The following is a 14,712-nucleotide window of genomic DNA, read 5'->3' as shown; positions in this document are numbered from 1 at the left end:
GTGACTGAACCTGCTCAGAGCGGCTGGGAGAATGTCGACTGGAGCAAACTAACATAGTTAGTGGGTATGTGAGAAGGAATGGAGCCAACGGAGTGGGCAGGGAGGCTTCATAAAGACACAGTGCAGGCCGCAGACCCCAAATAACAAGGTACCAGTCTTGTGTTTGCAGAGAACGGGCCGGAAAAGTCTGGATTTCTCCCCTCGCCAGGCCCGAGGTAACGGCCGCCATCTTTATAGGGGGCAATGTGCAGCAGGGCGCATGCGCGGTCATCCTGGTCCAGGTCGCAGGAGGAGAGAATATTGTGCATTTCTGCCCTGAACTGACAGGGATAGATTTTGAAAACTCCTTTTACAGGGGGTTAGAAGGGGATGATTCACACACAGCAAACTCAAGCCAAGAGAAATGTTTGTCTCTTCTCAATTTATGTCGGGGATTAACAGTGATGGATTGTTTGTAAACTACTTTTTCACAGAATCACACAGTGCTGAAGAGGCCATTCGGCCCATCGAGTCTGCACCGACACGTGAGAAGCACCTGACCTACCTACCTAATCGCATTTACCAGCACTTGGCCCATAGCCTTGAATGTTCTGACGTGCCAACTGCTCATCCAGGTACTTTTTAAAGGATGTCAGGCAACCTGCCTCCACCACCCTCGCAGGCAGCTCATTCCAGACCGTCACCACCCTCTGGGTAAAAAGGTTTTTCCTCACAGTCCCCCTAAACCTCCTGCCCCTCACTTTGAATTTATGTCCCCTTGTGACTGACCCTTCAACTAAGGGGAACAGTTGCTCCCTATCCACCCTGTCCATGCCCCTCATAATCTTGTTCACCTCGATCAGGTCGCCACTCAGTCTTCTCTGCTCCAACAAAAACAACCCAAGTCTATCCAACCTCTCTTCACAACTTAAATGTTTCATCCCAGGCAACATCCTGGTATAATAAATGGGAAGGATTTGCAGATTGGAAACAGAAACCAAACATCACATTAAAATCTGACAGAATTACTTGATTCATTGGAACTTGATGTTATCGGCCTCTCAGGATAAGCATTGAGTTCCAGGTCATTGCCACTCACTGTGTAAAAATTTTTCCTCACATGCTCCCTGTAGATCTTGCCCAAATCTTAAATCTGTAATCTCTTAAATTTGTAGTCCTGTAATCCTTTTACAATCAGATACTGTGAACAGCTTTGCTTTAACTACGTTATGTAAGCCAATTGTAAACTGGTACACCTCTATCAAATCTTCCCTCAATCTACTTTCTTCCAAGGAGAACAACCCCAGTTTCTCCAAACTAACCTTACAACGTTCCTCATCCCTCGACCCATTCTGGTAAATCTCCTCTTCCCCCTCTCAAGGACCCTCCACATCCTCCATAATGTGTGGTGATCACTGGTTTGCACAGATCCAGATGTTCTGTGTCTGTGACATCATCACACTTTGACAGTTACACTGTGACATCATCACACATCGACAATTACATGGTGACATCAACCCGCTCCCCAGGTATTTCCTCAACTGGGAGATTTTTCTCTGACTCCAGTGCTTCTGATATATTTCTAGCTGCAGGATCCAGCAGGAGAGTTTAACATTGCAAACTCTGAACTTATTTCAGAGCTGCATGTTTTTGACCATTCATCTACAATCGAGACCTTTCGTGCTGTGCTCTGTTATCTGTAAGAGGTTTCATGCCTCAGGGGCTGGTGTGACTTCTTTACTGTGGATCCAAATCCATGTTCATCCATTCCTCTGTTTCACCTCTGCCCTCCCTGATCACCTCTCTGCCATTGTCTAACTTCCTCTGTCTCTAATAATGGGTGTATTTTAGCTCCATTTGGGATTTTACTGTTACTTCTGCGGACAGTGTCTAAATGAAGTTTACATCGCTCCCCAACCCTGACCATGTGCTGATGACTTCCCAGCTTTACATTCCCATCTTTCATAGTCAGGAATTGTTTTTCCTGTGCTATAGTCCATTTCTCTTCCACCTCTGAGCTTATATTGACCATCAAATTCTGTGTAATTTTTATTCTCTGTAATTCATTCTGCATGGCCTGAAATGTTAACTCTGTTTCTCTCTCCACAGATACCACCAAATATTGCCAATCCCCAGTTGCCTGTGGAGAAGATGATGTTTGATCTTCTTGAACCGCTGCAGTCCGTGTGGTGAAGGTGCTCCCACAATGCTGTTAGGTAAGGAGTTACAGGTTATTCACGCAGTGATATTGAAGGAACAGTGATATATGACAAATTATTGTATTTATGTCGCACTTTCAATGTAAGACAATATTCCAAGGCATTTCACAGAAATGTTGCAAAACAAGGTTTGACACTGAGCCACATGAGGAGATATTACAGCAGGTGACCAAAAGCTTGGTCAAATGGGTCGGTTTTAAGGAGCATCTGAAAGGGGAGAAAAAGAGGTGGAGAAGTTTAGGGAGGAAATTCCAGAGCTTGTGGCCAAGGCAAATGAAAGAATGGTCACCAATGGTGGAGCGATTAAAATCAGGAATTCTGAGGAGGCCGGAATTAGAGGAGCTGAGATACCTCAGAGGGTTGTGAGGCTGGATTACAGAGATAGGGAGGGTGAGACCCTGGAGGGATTTGAAAATACGGATGAGAAATTAAAAATTTTGCTTCTTATCCTGGAGCCTTTGTAGGCCAGTGAGCACAGGGGTGATGGGTGAACAAGACTTGGTGCGAGTAAGCGCATGGGTAGCAGAGTTTTGGATGACCTCAAGATTACAGGGAGGTTGAATGTGGGAGGCCGGCCGGGAGTGTGTTAGGAAAGTTAAGTCTAGCGATAACAAAGGAATGGATGAGAGTTTCAGCAGCAGATGAGCTGAGACTGGGCTGGAGTCGGGCGATGTTACTGAGGCGGAAATAGGCAGTCTTGATGATGATGTGGATATGTGGTTGGAAGCTCATCTTGGGATGAAATATTTCGCCATGGTTGTGAACAGTCTGGTTCAGCCTCAGACAGTTGTCAGGGAGAGGGATGGAGTTGGTGGATAGGAAGTGGAGTTTGTAGTGGGAACTGAAGACAATGACTTCAGTCTTCCCAATATTTGAACAGAGGAAATTTCTGTACATCCAGTACTGGATGTCAGACAAGCCAGGACGGTGTGTGACTTGGAGGGGAACTTGGAGGTGATGGTGTTCACAAACACCTGTTACTCTGGTCATTCTAGGTGGTGGAGGTTGAGGGTTTGGGAAGTTTTGTCAAAGTTCTGGTTTAGTTGTAGATCTATAACAACCCTCTCCTCATCCCCTACCTTTCCCACTCCCCTTCTCTCTCTGCCTCTCCCACTCCCCTTCTCACCCTACCTCACCCACTCCCCTTCTCTCTCTGCCCCTCCCACTCCCCTTCTCTCTCTGCCTCTCCCACTCCCCTTCTCTCCCTGCCTCTCCCACTCCCATTCTCTCTCTGCCTCTCCCACTCCCCTTCTCTCCCTGCCTCTCCCACTCCCCTTCTCTCTCTGCCTCTCCCACTCCCCTTCTCTCCCTACATCTCCCACTCCCCTTCTCTCTCTGCCTCTCCCACTCCCCTTCTCTCTCTTTCTCTCTCTGTCGCATAGAATTCTCCAGCCCAGCGAGTTGTGGATGCTCCATCATTGAATATATTTCAGGCTGAGATGGGGAGATTTTTGGTCTCTCAGGGAGTCGAGGGATATGGGGAGTGGGCGGGAGAGTGCAGTTGAAGCCCAAATTCAGCCACGATCGTATTGAATGGTGGAGCAGGCTCGACTGGGTGTCAGGGCTTCTCTTGATCACTACTTATGCTCCTAAAAGAGACCAGAGTCTTGCGTAGGCCCAGACTGGGTGGCAGGTTCCCTTCGCTGAAGGACATTAGTGAACCAGTTGGGTTTTTATGACAATCCAGCAGTTTTCATGGTCACTTTTTCCTCGTGCCGGCCCCACAAATGACCAGATTCATTCAGCTCAATTTCACAACCTGCCTTTGTGTTTTTGTGGGTTCTCTCTCACTCCCTTTTTCTGTTTTAAATCAATTTCACAGGGGATTCGAAGGGGAGGATTTGCAGTCGGGAAACTGAAACCAAACATCACATCAGGATCTGACGGAGTCGCCCTATTGAACATGGACGGACAAAGCACCGTTCACAGTGGGGAGACACCGTGGAAATGTGGGGATTGTGGAATGGGATTCAGATTCCCGTCTGAGCTGGAAACTCATCGACACAGTCACACTGGGGAGAGGCCGTTCACCTGTTCCTTATGTGGGAAGGGATTCGCTCGATCGTCCAGCCTGCTGAGACACCAGCGAGTTCACACTGGGGAGAAGCCGTTCACCTGTCCCGAGTGTGGGCAGGAGTTCACCCGATCATCAGGGCTGCATCAACACCAGCAACTTCACACAGGGGAGAGACCGTTCACCTGCTCCCAGTGTGGGAAGGGATTCATTCAATTATCGCATCTGCTGAGACATCAGCGAGTTCGCACTGACAAGAGACCTTTTAAATGACCAGGCTGTGGGAAATGCTACAAAAGCTCCGGGAACCTGACAGACCATCAACGTGTTCACACTGACGAGAGACCATTCAGTTGCTCTCACTGTGGGACTGGGTTCAGGGAATCATCTCAACTCACTGTACACCAGTGAACTCACACTGGGGAGAGACCGTTCACCTGCTCCAAGTGTGTGAAGGGATTCACTCGGTGATCCAGCCTGCTGAGACACCAGCAAGTTCACAAGTAACTCAGAACATTGATTAGATTTTGCTGTTAGTCACATCCAGGACTGAACCATGTACATTGGGGTCTGTTTCTGCTGATGTTAGTAAATTTCAGCCCAGTTATAGGTGTTAATATTAAAAAAGTATATCATATGATTAAGTCAAATAAATCAGCTTTGTATGAAATACAGTGAGTTGTATCTTTTTAGTGGCTCTAACACAAGTTAGTTCATGTTGAAGGACCCTCCCTCTCTCCTGCCTTCTCCACCCTCACCTCCAACAACAAGTGTGAGGAGCTCATGGAGCTTCTTTGTCACTCAGATTGAGACAATCCGATCAGCTGCCTCTGCTGCTTATCTCCCTTTCACTAGCCCACCGGGACAAACTGTCTGTAAAGATCCCCCTTGTCTGAACCCTGAACTCGCATCTTCCTCCAGTTTCTCTCTCATCTCCCCTCCTGCCCTCTCAGCGCTCATCTTGTCCATGAGACCCAGCTCCTGCCCCATCGATCCTGTTCCCACTAAACTGCTGATTATCTAATTTCTCCATGTAGCTGATATTGTTAATGGTTCTCTCTCTCTCTCCTGGGACTGTCCCTCTTCACCTTTCAATGCATCGTCATCACCCATCCTAAAAAAACCTCTGATCCCCCATTGTCTTCACAAACTACTGCCCCATCTCCAACCTCCCTTTCCTCTCCAATGTCCTTGTACTTGGTGTCCTCCAAGGATCTATCCTTGGCCCCTCCTATTTCCCATCTACATGCTGCCACTCGGTGACATCATCCAGAAGCACCGTGTTAGTTTTCACATGTACACTGACAACACCCAGCTCTACCTCACCAACATCCCTCTCCATTCCTCCACTGTTACTAAATTATCCAACTGCTTATCTCACATCCAGTACTGGATAAGCAGAAATTTCCACCAATTAAAAATTGGGAAGACCAAAGCCATTGTCTTCGGTCACCACTACAAATTCCGTTCCCTAACTACCGAGTCCATCCCTCTCCCTGGGAACTGTCTGAGGCTGAACCACACTGTTCACAATCTTGGTGTCATATTTGACTCCAAGATGAGTTTCTGACCACATATCCACACCATCACTAACACCAGATATTTCAATCTCCATAACATCGCCTGTCTCCACCCCACCCCCAGCTCATCTGCTGCTCAAACTCTCATCCATGTCTGTGTTACCTTTAGACCTGATGATTCCAATACGTTCCTGGCCAGGCTCTCACATTCACCCTGTCCCACACGGAATCATGAGATCATCAAAAACTCTGTGCCTGTGTGTTCTCACCTCAAATTACGTTCACCCATCACCCCTGTGCTCATTGACCCACATTGGCTCCTGGTCAAGCAATGTCTCCATTTTAAAATTGCATACTTGTTTCAAATCCCTCCATGGCCTCATACCTCTCTATCTGTCTAATCTGCAGTACTACAACCCTCCTAGATTTCAGCACTCATCCTCCTGGCCTCTTTGGCATCCCTGATTTTAATTACTCCACCACTGATGGCCGTGCCTAGGTGTGAAGCTTTGAAATTCTCTCCCTCAACTTCTCCACCCCTCCACCTCCCTCTGCTGATTAAAGATGTTGGTTAAAATCTACCTCTTCAATCACGGCTTTGTCCATTGGCCCTAATATCTCCCTATGTGACTTGTCAGTTTTTTCTTTATGAAACTCCTCTGAAGCACCTTGGGATGTTTTATTTTAGTTGTTCCTGTTTCTTGACAGCCAGTTTGTGCACAGTAAGATTCCACAAACAGCAATCAGATTAACTGATTAAACTAGTTTTTTTGGTGGGGTGTTAGTTAAAGCACGAATGTTGGTCCCACTGCACCAGGAGATCTCCCCTGTGGACAGGATGTGGAGTTGTTGAGCTCTCCTGAGCTGAGAGTGGAGCTGATTGAGCTGTCAGGCCTGCAGTGTACCTTGAAGAACCGCTGTCTGGGATCTTTCCTCTTAATTCACTGGCTCCCAGCTGAAGTTGTTGCTGCAGTTAAATAGTTAACTTTGAATATCAACCCCAATTTAAACTTTTAGCAAAATCTGCAACTTTAAATCAGCTGTAAAAGAGAAAGATAATTCATGCTAATGCATTTGGAGAGGGCAAACAAAGCTGGAGAATACACAATAAACAGGAGAATATTGGGAGGGGTAGAAAAAGTGAGAGACCTCGGAGTCCATGTCCACTGGTGCCTGAAGGTGGCAGGACAGGTGGATCAGGTGGTAAAGAAAGCATATATTTATCAGAACTCACAATACACCAGCACATTCACACTAGGGAGAGGCCATTCACCTGTACGGAGTGTGGGAAGGGATTCACTCAGTTATCCACCCTGCTGAGACACAAACAAACTCACACTGAGGGGAGGCCATTCAGCTGCTCCGAGTGTGGGAAAAGATTCACCCCTTCAAACAACCTGGTGAGACACCAGCAGGTTCACACTGGAGAGAAGTTGTTCAGCTGCTCTGAGTGTGGGAAGAGATTTACTCAGTCATCCCACCTACAGACACATCAACGAATTCACACTGATGAAAGACCTCTTAAATGCCCAGACTGTGAAAAGTGCTTTAAAAGTTCCAGTGAACTGATGCACCATGAACGTGTTCACACTGACGAGAGACCGTTCAGGTGCTCTCACTGTGGGACTGGGTTCAGATGGTCATCTCAACTCACTATACATCAGCGAGTTCACACTGGAGAGAGGCCGTTCAGCTGCTCCGAGTGTGGGAAAGGATTCACTCAGTCACTAACCTGCTGAAACACCAGCGAGTTCACAATTAACAAGTGATTGGATTTTGCTGTGAATCACATGCAGGCTTGAACCATGTTCATTGGGGTCTGTTTCTGCTGATGTTAATAAACTCCAGCCCAGTTATAGGGGTTTCTATCTTGGAAAACGATCAGATGAATCAGATTTGTGTTAAACACATGGTGTATTGAGTCTTTTTTAATATTGCTGATACAAATTAGTTCTTTTTGAACATAGGAACATGTCTCAGGACATTGGGGCAGCAATGAACAAACTCAGGGGAATATTGGATACAGAGTCAAAACAACATTATATTCTTTCCCCATGTGACCTGTCTCAGAATTCTCTCATCAAACAGACCATCAACATGAGAGGAATTGACATTATAAGTCATTCCAAGAGGAAATTAGAGGCTGTAATTATCCAGGATGTTGTTCTGAAATTTACACTACCTCCCACTGTCACTGGCAAAAGACAGCTCATTGTTCTAATTGTGTTGTAGCCTCTGTCCCAGATGTTGTTCAATGTAGATTTAATGTTCAGAGAAAGGGGTGAGATTGGATGGTCAAAACCGCTCACGGGCTATGGAGGGTGATGTTGACTTGAATGTGCCAAAAACAGTGTTCTTCACAGGCACCAATACTTTATCCCCAGTATTAGTCACTTTGGTCGGTGTTGTCCACCTGATAAGATAGAATGTGTCCTCATGTGTCTGTTTGAATGGGTGCGGGTGTATCCCTGAGTGTGGAAGTGTGTGTAAAAGTGTATGGGTGTGGAGAGGTTGTCTGAGTGTGTGTAGGTCTCTGTGTGTGGTTGTCTGTGCTACTTCTCATTAGCTATAACACAAACCTTCCTCTCCAAGCAGACAACATGGCTCCTGAGAATCCCATCCAGTGGTGTGAATGGTACGATTCGGAGATCTTACATCCAGGGTGAAACCACAGGCTGACCATGTGCTGTGTAAAGCCTGACACCTATACAACCAGGCCCCACTTCTCCTGGAGCAACATGAAGTGTCTGCTGCTTTCCAGATCCATTCCTTTCCCCTCACTATTATCCTCAGATAGTTCACAAATTCCTTGTGTACAACATCCTCCAACACGCCTATGGTTTGCACTTTAAATATTTCCATTGGTCTTTTTCACAGAGAGCAATGGGATTGCTGCTATCACAGGAATCAGTTCTGAAATACTGTCCCTCTGATCATTAGGCTTCCTGGAGTAATACACTGATCCAGTTCTTCCCACCTAACACAAATCCATATCCCCATCTGAGTTCCAGATTTTAATGTGATTGTCTAATATAGAAAACATATATCATTTAACCCATTTAAACCCGATTCAGCACACCTCCTCCACACACACTACAAGAGGTTGTCTTTGAGATCAGCTGTTCCTTTGTAATCTGGGTTGTTCTGAATGATGACAATATGAACCTTCTTCCTAACCTGTCCTAACCCTTGAAAGGGGGGAATGCGTCATTAACACATACATGCTTCAAGTTATTAATTCTGCTTAGCCTGGCTGACATAATTAATTTAGGACTAACAGAAGGATTAGGGTATGGTCGAATGGACAGATGTCCAACGGGGACATAAGGTGACTTCTTGCTAATGTCAGGATTACAAGGTTGGACATTATTTTTACATTGATTTTTTTAACAATTTGCTGATTTTTGATGGAAAGGGAGACAGTGAGAAGGAACTAGAAAGTCAAAAAGGTCAGAGGAAGTGCACTTGTGGTGTGGGGTGGGAGGGGAGTAACAGAGGAACCAGCTATGGGTGCAGACCATTTCTACATAGGCATGAACGTACAGGATCGAAATTATAAACAAGGGCACACGGTTCATTCTGTAATCATGATCAATGCTGTAATGTCTACAAAATACTCCAAACGTACGGGAGAAACTTGTATCGATGAGATGTCTTTGGAGCTCTCCTGTATCCCCATATTTGTCGTTAATGTTGCTTTTCCATCACACAGCTGACTCATGTCGAGTGTTTTAGATTCTCCACAACACCCTTCTGTCGGTTCATTCACTGAAACCACGGACTCTCCTTGTTTAACGGTGACATTCTCTGTCTGACCGGTTATTTCTTGAAGTCAGTCAGCCCTTGAATAGTTTGTACATTGTTTCATCATGTCCCACCCAGCTGGCCACCAGTGCAGAGGCGTTGGAGGAGGACGGTTTGGTCCACGTTGTTCGAGGCTGCAGACAGGCCGAGAAGGACAATGAGGGAGTTTTCCTTTGTCACATTCACATCGGGTGTCATTGGTGACTTTGGGAAGAGCTGTTTCGATCCCGTGACAGAGACAGAGATCTTATTGGAGGGATTTAAACATGGAGTTCTGGGAAATGTGAGTATGGGTTTGGGAGGTGATCAGGATTTTGGAGAGCGAAAGGAGGTGGGAGCTGGAGCGGGAGTTAATAGGATCGTGGGGTCAAGTGTTGGTTTTATTGAGGACAGGTGATGATGGCAGATTTGAAGGAGAGATGGGCAGTACCAGGAGAGAACCGTTAATATCAGTGAACATGGGGAAAATGGGTGATCAGCAGTTCAGTGGGAATAGGGTTGATGGAGCAGGAGGTGGGTCTCATGGGCAAAGTGAGCTCTGAGAGGGCAGGAAGGGGAGATGGGAGAGAAACTGGAGAAAGATATGGGTTCAGAGCTCAGACATGGGGGATCTTTAGAGAAAGTTTGTCCCGATGGGCTAGTGGAAGGGAAGAAAGCAGCAGAGGCAGCTGATCGGATTGTCTCAATCTTAGTGACAAAGAAGCTCCATGAGCTCCTCACACTTGTTGCTGGAGGGGAGGATGGAGGAGATAGGGGAGAGGGAGAGCCCTTCAAAAGGAACTAATGTCTTAGGGATAGTAAAAAGATTCAACATCATCTATTTAATAGAAAGCTTATTGATTTTATTTTTATCCAGAACATTAACACCTATAACTGGGCTGGAGTTTACGAACATCAGCAGAAACAGACCCCAGTGAAACATGGTTCAGTTGCAAAACTCAATCACTGTAGTTACTCGTGAACTCGCTGGTGTCTCAGAAGGTTGGATGACTGAGTGAAACCTTTCCCACACTCAAAGCAGGTGAACGGTCTCTCCCCAGTGTGAACTTGCTGGTGTCTCAGAGGGTTGGATGATTGAGTAAATCCCTTCCCACACACAGAGCAGGTGAAAGGCCTCTCCCCAGTGTGAACTCGCTGGTGTGAAATAAGATTAGCTGATCGCCTGAACCCAGTCCCACAGTGAGAGCACCTGAATGGTCTCTCGTCACTGTGAACTCGCTGGTGCGTCAACAGATGGGATGAATCAGTGAATCCCTTCCCACATTCTGAACAGGTGAAATGCCTCTCTCCAGTGTGACCATGCTGGTGTCTCAGCAGGTTGGATAACTGAGTGAATCCCTTCCCACACTTGGAACAGATAAATGGCTTCTCCCCAGTGTGAATTCGTTGGTGCACAGTCAGATGAGTTGATCGCCTGAACCCAGTCCCACAGTGAGAGCAGCTGAACAGTCTCTCGTCAGTGTGAACACGTTGATGGGACATCAGTTCCCAGGAACTTTTGTAGCACTTCCCACAGTCCAAGCATTTAAAAGGTCTCTCGTCAGTGTGAACTCGCTGGTGTTTCAGTAGGTAGGATGAACGAGTGAATCCCTTCCCACAGTCGGAGCAGATGAACGGTCTCTCTGCTGTTTGACTGCACTGATGTCTTTCCATTCAATTGAATCCCTTCCCACAGTCCCCACACTTCCACGGTTTCTCCCTGTTGGGAATGCATTTATGTCCTGCCAGATTAGATGATTGGCTGAAGCCGCGTCCACACACAGAACACGTACGGTTTCTCCCCGCTGTGAACGGTGCTTTTTCCTTCCATGTTCAAAATCCGATGACATTCAGGTTACGATAAACTGTGGAACTCCACGAGATCCTGATGTGATGTTTGGTTTCAGTTTCCTGACTGCAAATCCTCTCCTTCTAATATCCTGTGGAATTGATTTAAAACAGAAAGAGGCAGTGAGAGAACACCCACAAAAACACAAAGGCAGGTTGTGAAACTGAGCTGAATGAATCTGGGAATTTGTGGGGCCGGCACGAGGAAAAAGTGATCACGAAAGATGCTGGATTGTCACAAAAACTCAACTGGTTCACTAAGGTCCACCAGAGAAAGGACCTTCTACACAGTCTGTGCCCATAAATTTCAAAATTCTGCCTGAACACTAAGGTCTAGGTCATAGGAGCAGGAGTCCTAACACTGACTCCTGTGGAAATCCACTTTCAACCTTCCTCCATTCTGAAAAATCATTACTCTCTGTTTCCTGTCACTCAGTTAATTTTGTACCATTGTTGCTGCTGCCCATTTTGTTCTGTGAGCTATAACTTTGCTCACAAGTCTGTTATGTGGCACTTTACCTAATGCCATTTGGAAGAACATGTACACCACATTAACAGCATTACCCTCATCAACCACACTGTTAACTCTTGAAAAACCTTAAGCAAGTTAGTTTAACATGATTTTCCCTTAATAAACTTGTGCTGGCTTTCCTGAATTAGCCCACATTTGCTTAAGTGACTATTAATTTTGTCCAGAAATATCACTCCCAAGGATAAACTGACTGGTCTGGTAATTGCTGGGCTGATCATTACACCCTTTTTGAACAAAGGTGTATGATTTGCAATTCTCCTGTCCTCTGTCACCACTCATGGGTCTGAAGAAGATTGGAATAATATGGTCAGTGCCTCCACAATTTCCACTCTGAATTCCCTCAGTATCCTTGGATACATCTCATCCAATCCTGGTGCCTTGTCAACTTTATCAGACAACCTATATAATACCTTCTCCTTATCGATATTAAACATCACAAGTGTTTGAACTACCTCCTCTTTAACCATGACCTGTGCAGCATCATCTTCTTTGGTAAAGACAGATGCCAAATATTCATTTATACCTCATCCATGCCCCCTGTGCCAATGGGTAAATCACCTTTTTTTAAATCCCTTATCAGCCCCTGTCTCCTTTTACCGGCCTGTTACTAGGTATAAGCCAGAGAAAGCGTTTTGATTTCCTTCCATGTTAGCTGCCAGTTTCTTCTCATACTCTCTCTTTGCTTCTCTTACTTTCTTTTTCCAATTTCTCTCTGAATATTCTTTCTTTATCCTGTCTCTCGGTTGTATTAGCCACCTGATATCTCTGTTAGCAGACTTATTCATCTTCATCTTAATCTCTTCTCTTATTTAGTGAGCTGTGGATATGTTAGCCATACCTTCCTCATTTGTAAGAATATGTCATTACTATGTCTGATCTATTTCCTCTTTAAGGCAGCCCATTCCTCAATTACAGTTTCTCCTGCCAACCTTTGATTCCACTTTACTGCGTCAGATCCATTCTCACCCTATTGAAGTTGGCTTTCCCTAGTTAATTATTCTTTCTCCTACAAGTAACCTTTGCCCACAGACAGACAGGCCAACTGTTTACCTTCCAGATTTAAAGGCCGATGATATTCAGATCCTCACGAATCGAGTGACTCTGCCAGATCTGAATTGATATTTGATTTGAGTTTCCCATCTGTCAACCCTCCACTTCTAAGATCCAGTATCAGAAATTTACAGAAACACTAACCGTCAGTCCAAGATAGAAATTAAGAGACAAACATTTCTCCTGGTTTGAGTTTGCTGTGTGTAAATCCTCCCCTTCTAAACCCCTGTAAAAGGAGTTTCCAAAATCCATCCCTGTCAGTCCAGGATAGAAATGCGCAACATCCTCTCTTCCTGCTACCTGGACCAGGATGGCCACGCATGCGCCCTGCTGCACATTGCCCCTGTGAAGATGGCGGTTGTTAACTCGGGCCTGTCTCCGAGAGGAGACGCGGGTCGGAATTGTCTCCTCTCCGTCCGGTGTAACCGCAGGACCAGTAGCTTCTTATTCAAGATTTCAGACCCTCGCAGGGTCTTCATGAAGCCTCCCCGCCCACTCCGCCGCCTCCATCTCTCCCCACTCACCGACTCCTTTTACTCGCCTGTGTTCGCCATTTCTCAACGTCTTCCACCAGCTCCAGATGGGACTGCGCATGCTTCAGTCAGAGATCGCAATGCGCATGTACCAGTCACTGCCAGCTACTGCGCCTGCGCAAGGACCGCCTGTCGTGAGGATAGAGCACATTCTGCCCCCCACTGAATCCTGGGTAAACGTACCGCCATTGAAAGGCCTTTTCTGTAAAGATAATTATGTTTAATGATCCGATGATGATTGGCGCCATAGGGCCAATATATAAAATTATTAATATTGATATGGCAACCATAGTGCACGGCACCTCCACCATAGTTCTGTCCTGGGTGTAATTAACAACAGATCAAACCCTGACAGTTAGATATGAACTCACTGGAGTCTCAGCAGCGGCGCAGACAAGTGATTTTTCTCCCCATATTCTGACGACTGAAACTCTGTCTTGTCAGTTGGAATGTAGCAATTGTGGATCTAATCCTTTGACCTTCTAAAACTGGAGTGTTAGCTGGTGGGCAGTGAGCAAAGGGTTGCACACATGAAGTATCTGAATGGTCTCCCACAGGTATGACTGTGCTGCTGTGTCAGAAAATGGAATAACGAGGTGAATCCATTTCCACATTCAGGTGGTGTGATTTCATGGTGTGATTTTGCAACATAAGTGTTCAGCTCACACTGGGATCTCAAACCCTTCTGAGAATGAGCCGTACATTCTCAACCACAGTTAGAGAAAGGTGGTGCTGCAAATCTGAAATAAAAAAACAAAATATTGGAATTTTCAGCAGATCTGGCAGTGTCTGTGGAGAGTGAAAGATGTATTTAAATTTCAGGGCTGTGACTTTCCATCAGAACTGCACTGCATCAGTGAGTAGACGTGAAAACTGAACTCTATTTCTCAATTCACAGATTCTCCTGGATGTGCTGAGTATTTCCATGATTTTCTGCTTTTATCTCTGATTGAAGAAGTTGCAAATGAATTGTGCATTAGATTTATTGATGACTAACGTATATTTATTCTCAACCATCTACAAGTGGAAAACTCTTCCACTTGTCTACCCTGTCAACCACTTTCATTATCTTAAAGGCCTTAGTCAAGTCATCCCTCACTTTCTTTTCCAGAGAAAAACTTTTCAATCTGTTAAATCTTTCTGAATTTGACATATTTTCCAATTCTGGCATCATTCCAGTAAATCTTTTTTGCACCATCCCCAGTGCTTCGCTCCTTCCTATAATATGGAGGCA

General features: G+C 45.6%; 1 protein-coding gene and 1 pseudogene across 1 annotated transcript; one reads left to right on the top strand and one right to left on the bottom strand.

Moving 5' to 3' along the window:
- Window positions 1-4,879, top strand: LOC144673150 (uncharacterized). The gene is made up of 4 exons (XM_078535136.1): window positions 1-148; window positions 474-614; window positions 2,089-2,195; window positions 4,021-4,879. The coding sequence occupies exon 4, from the start codon at window positions 4,102-4,104 to the stop codon at window positions 4,483-4,485; it is 384 nt and encodes a 127-aa protein (XP_078391262.1). The 5' UTR covers window positions 1-148; window positions 474-614; window positions 2,089-2,195; window positions 4,021-4,101; the 3' UTR covers window positions 4,486-4,879.
- Window positions 4,880-6,203: 1,324 nt separating this feature from the next.
- Window positions 6,204-14,712, bottom strand: part of LOC144673145 (uncharacterized) — a 62,465-nt pseudogene continuing 53,956 nt past the window's right edge.

The sequence above is a fragment of the Cetorhinus maximus genome, unplaced genomic scaffold, assembly GCF_964194155.1.
Source record: "Cetorhinus maximus unplaced genomic scaffold, sCetMax3.hap1.1 HAP1_SCAFFOLD_305, whole genome shotgun sequence".
In the NCBI taxonomy this organism is placed as follows: domain Eukaryota; kingdom Metazoa; phylum Chordata; class Chondrichthyes; order Lamniformes; family Cetorhinidae; genus Cetorhinus; species Cetorhinus maximus.
The sequence above is the reverse complement of the archived record's forward strand: the minus strand, read 5'-3'. Positions and strand labels throughout refer to the sequence as shown.

Bases quoted from the DNA above. Each gene is read 5' to 3' on its own strand.
- LOC144673150 (XM_078535136.1), top strand. From the start codon at position 4,102: ATGGACGGACAAAGCACCGTTCACAGTGGGGAGACACCGTGGAAATGT.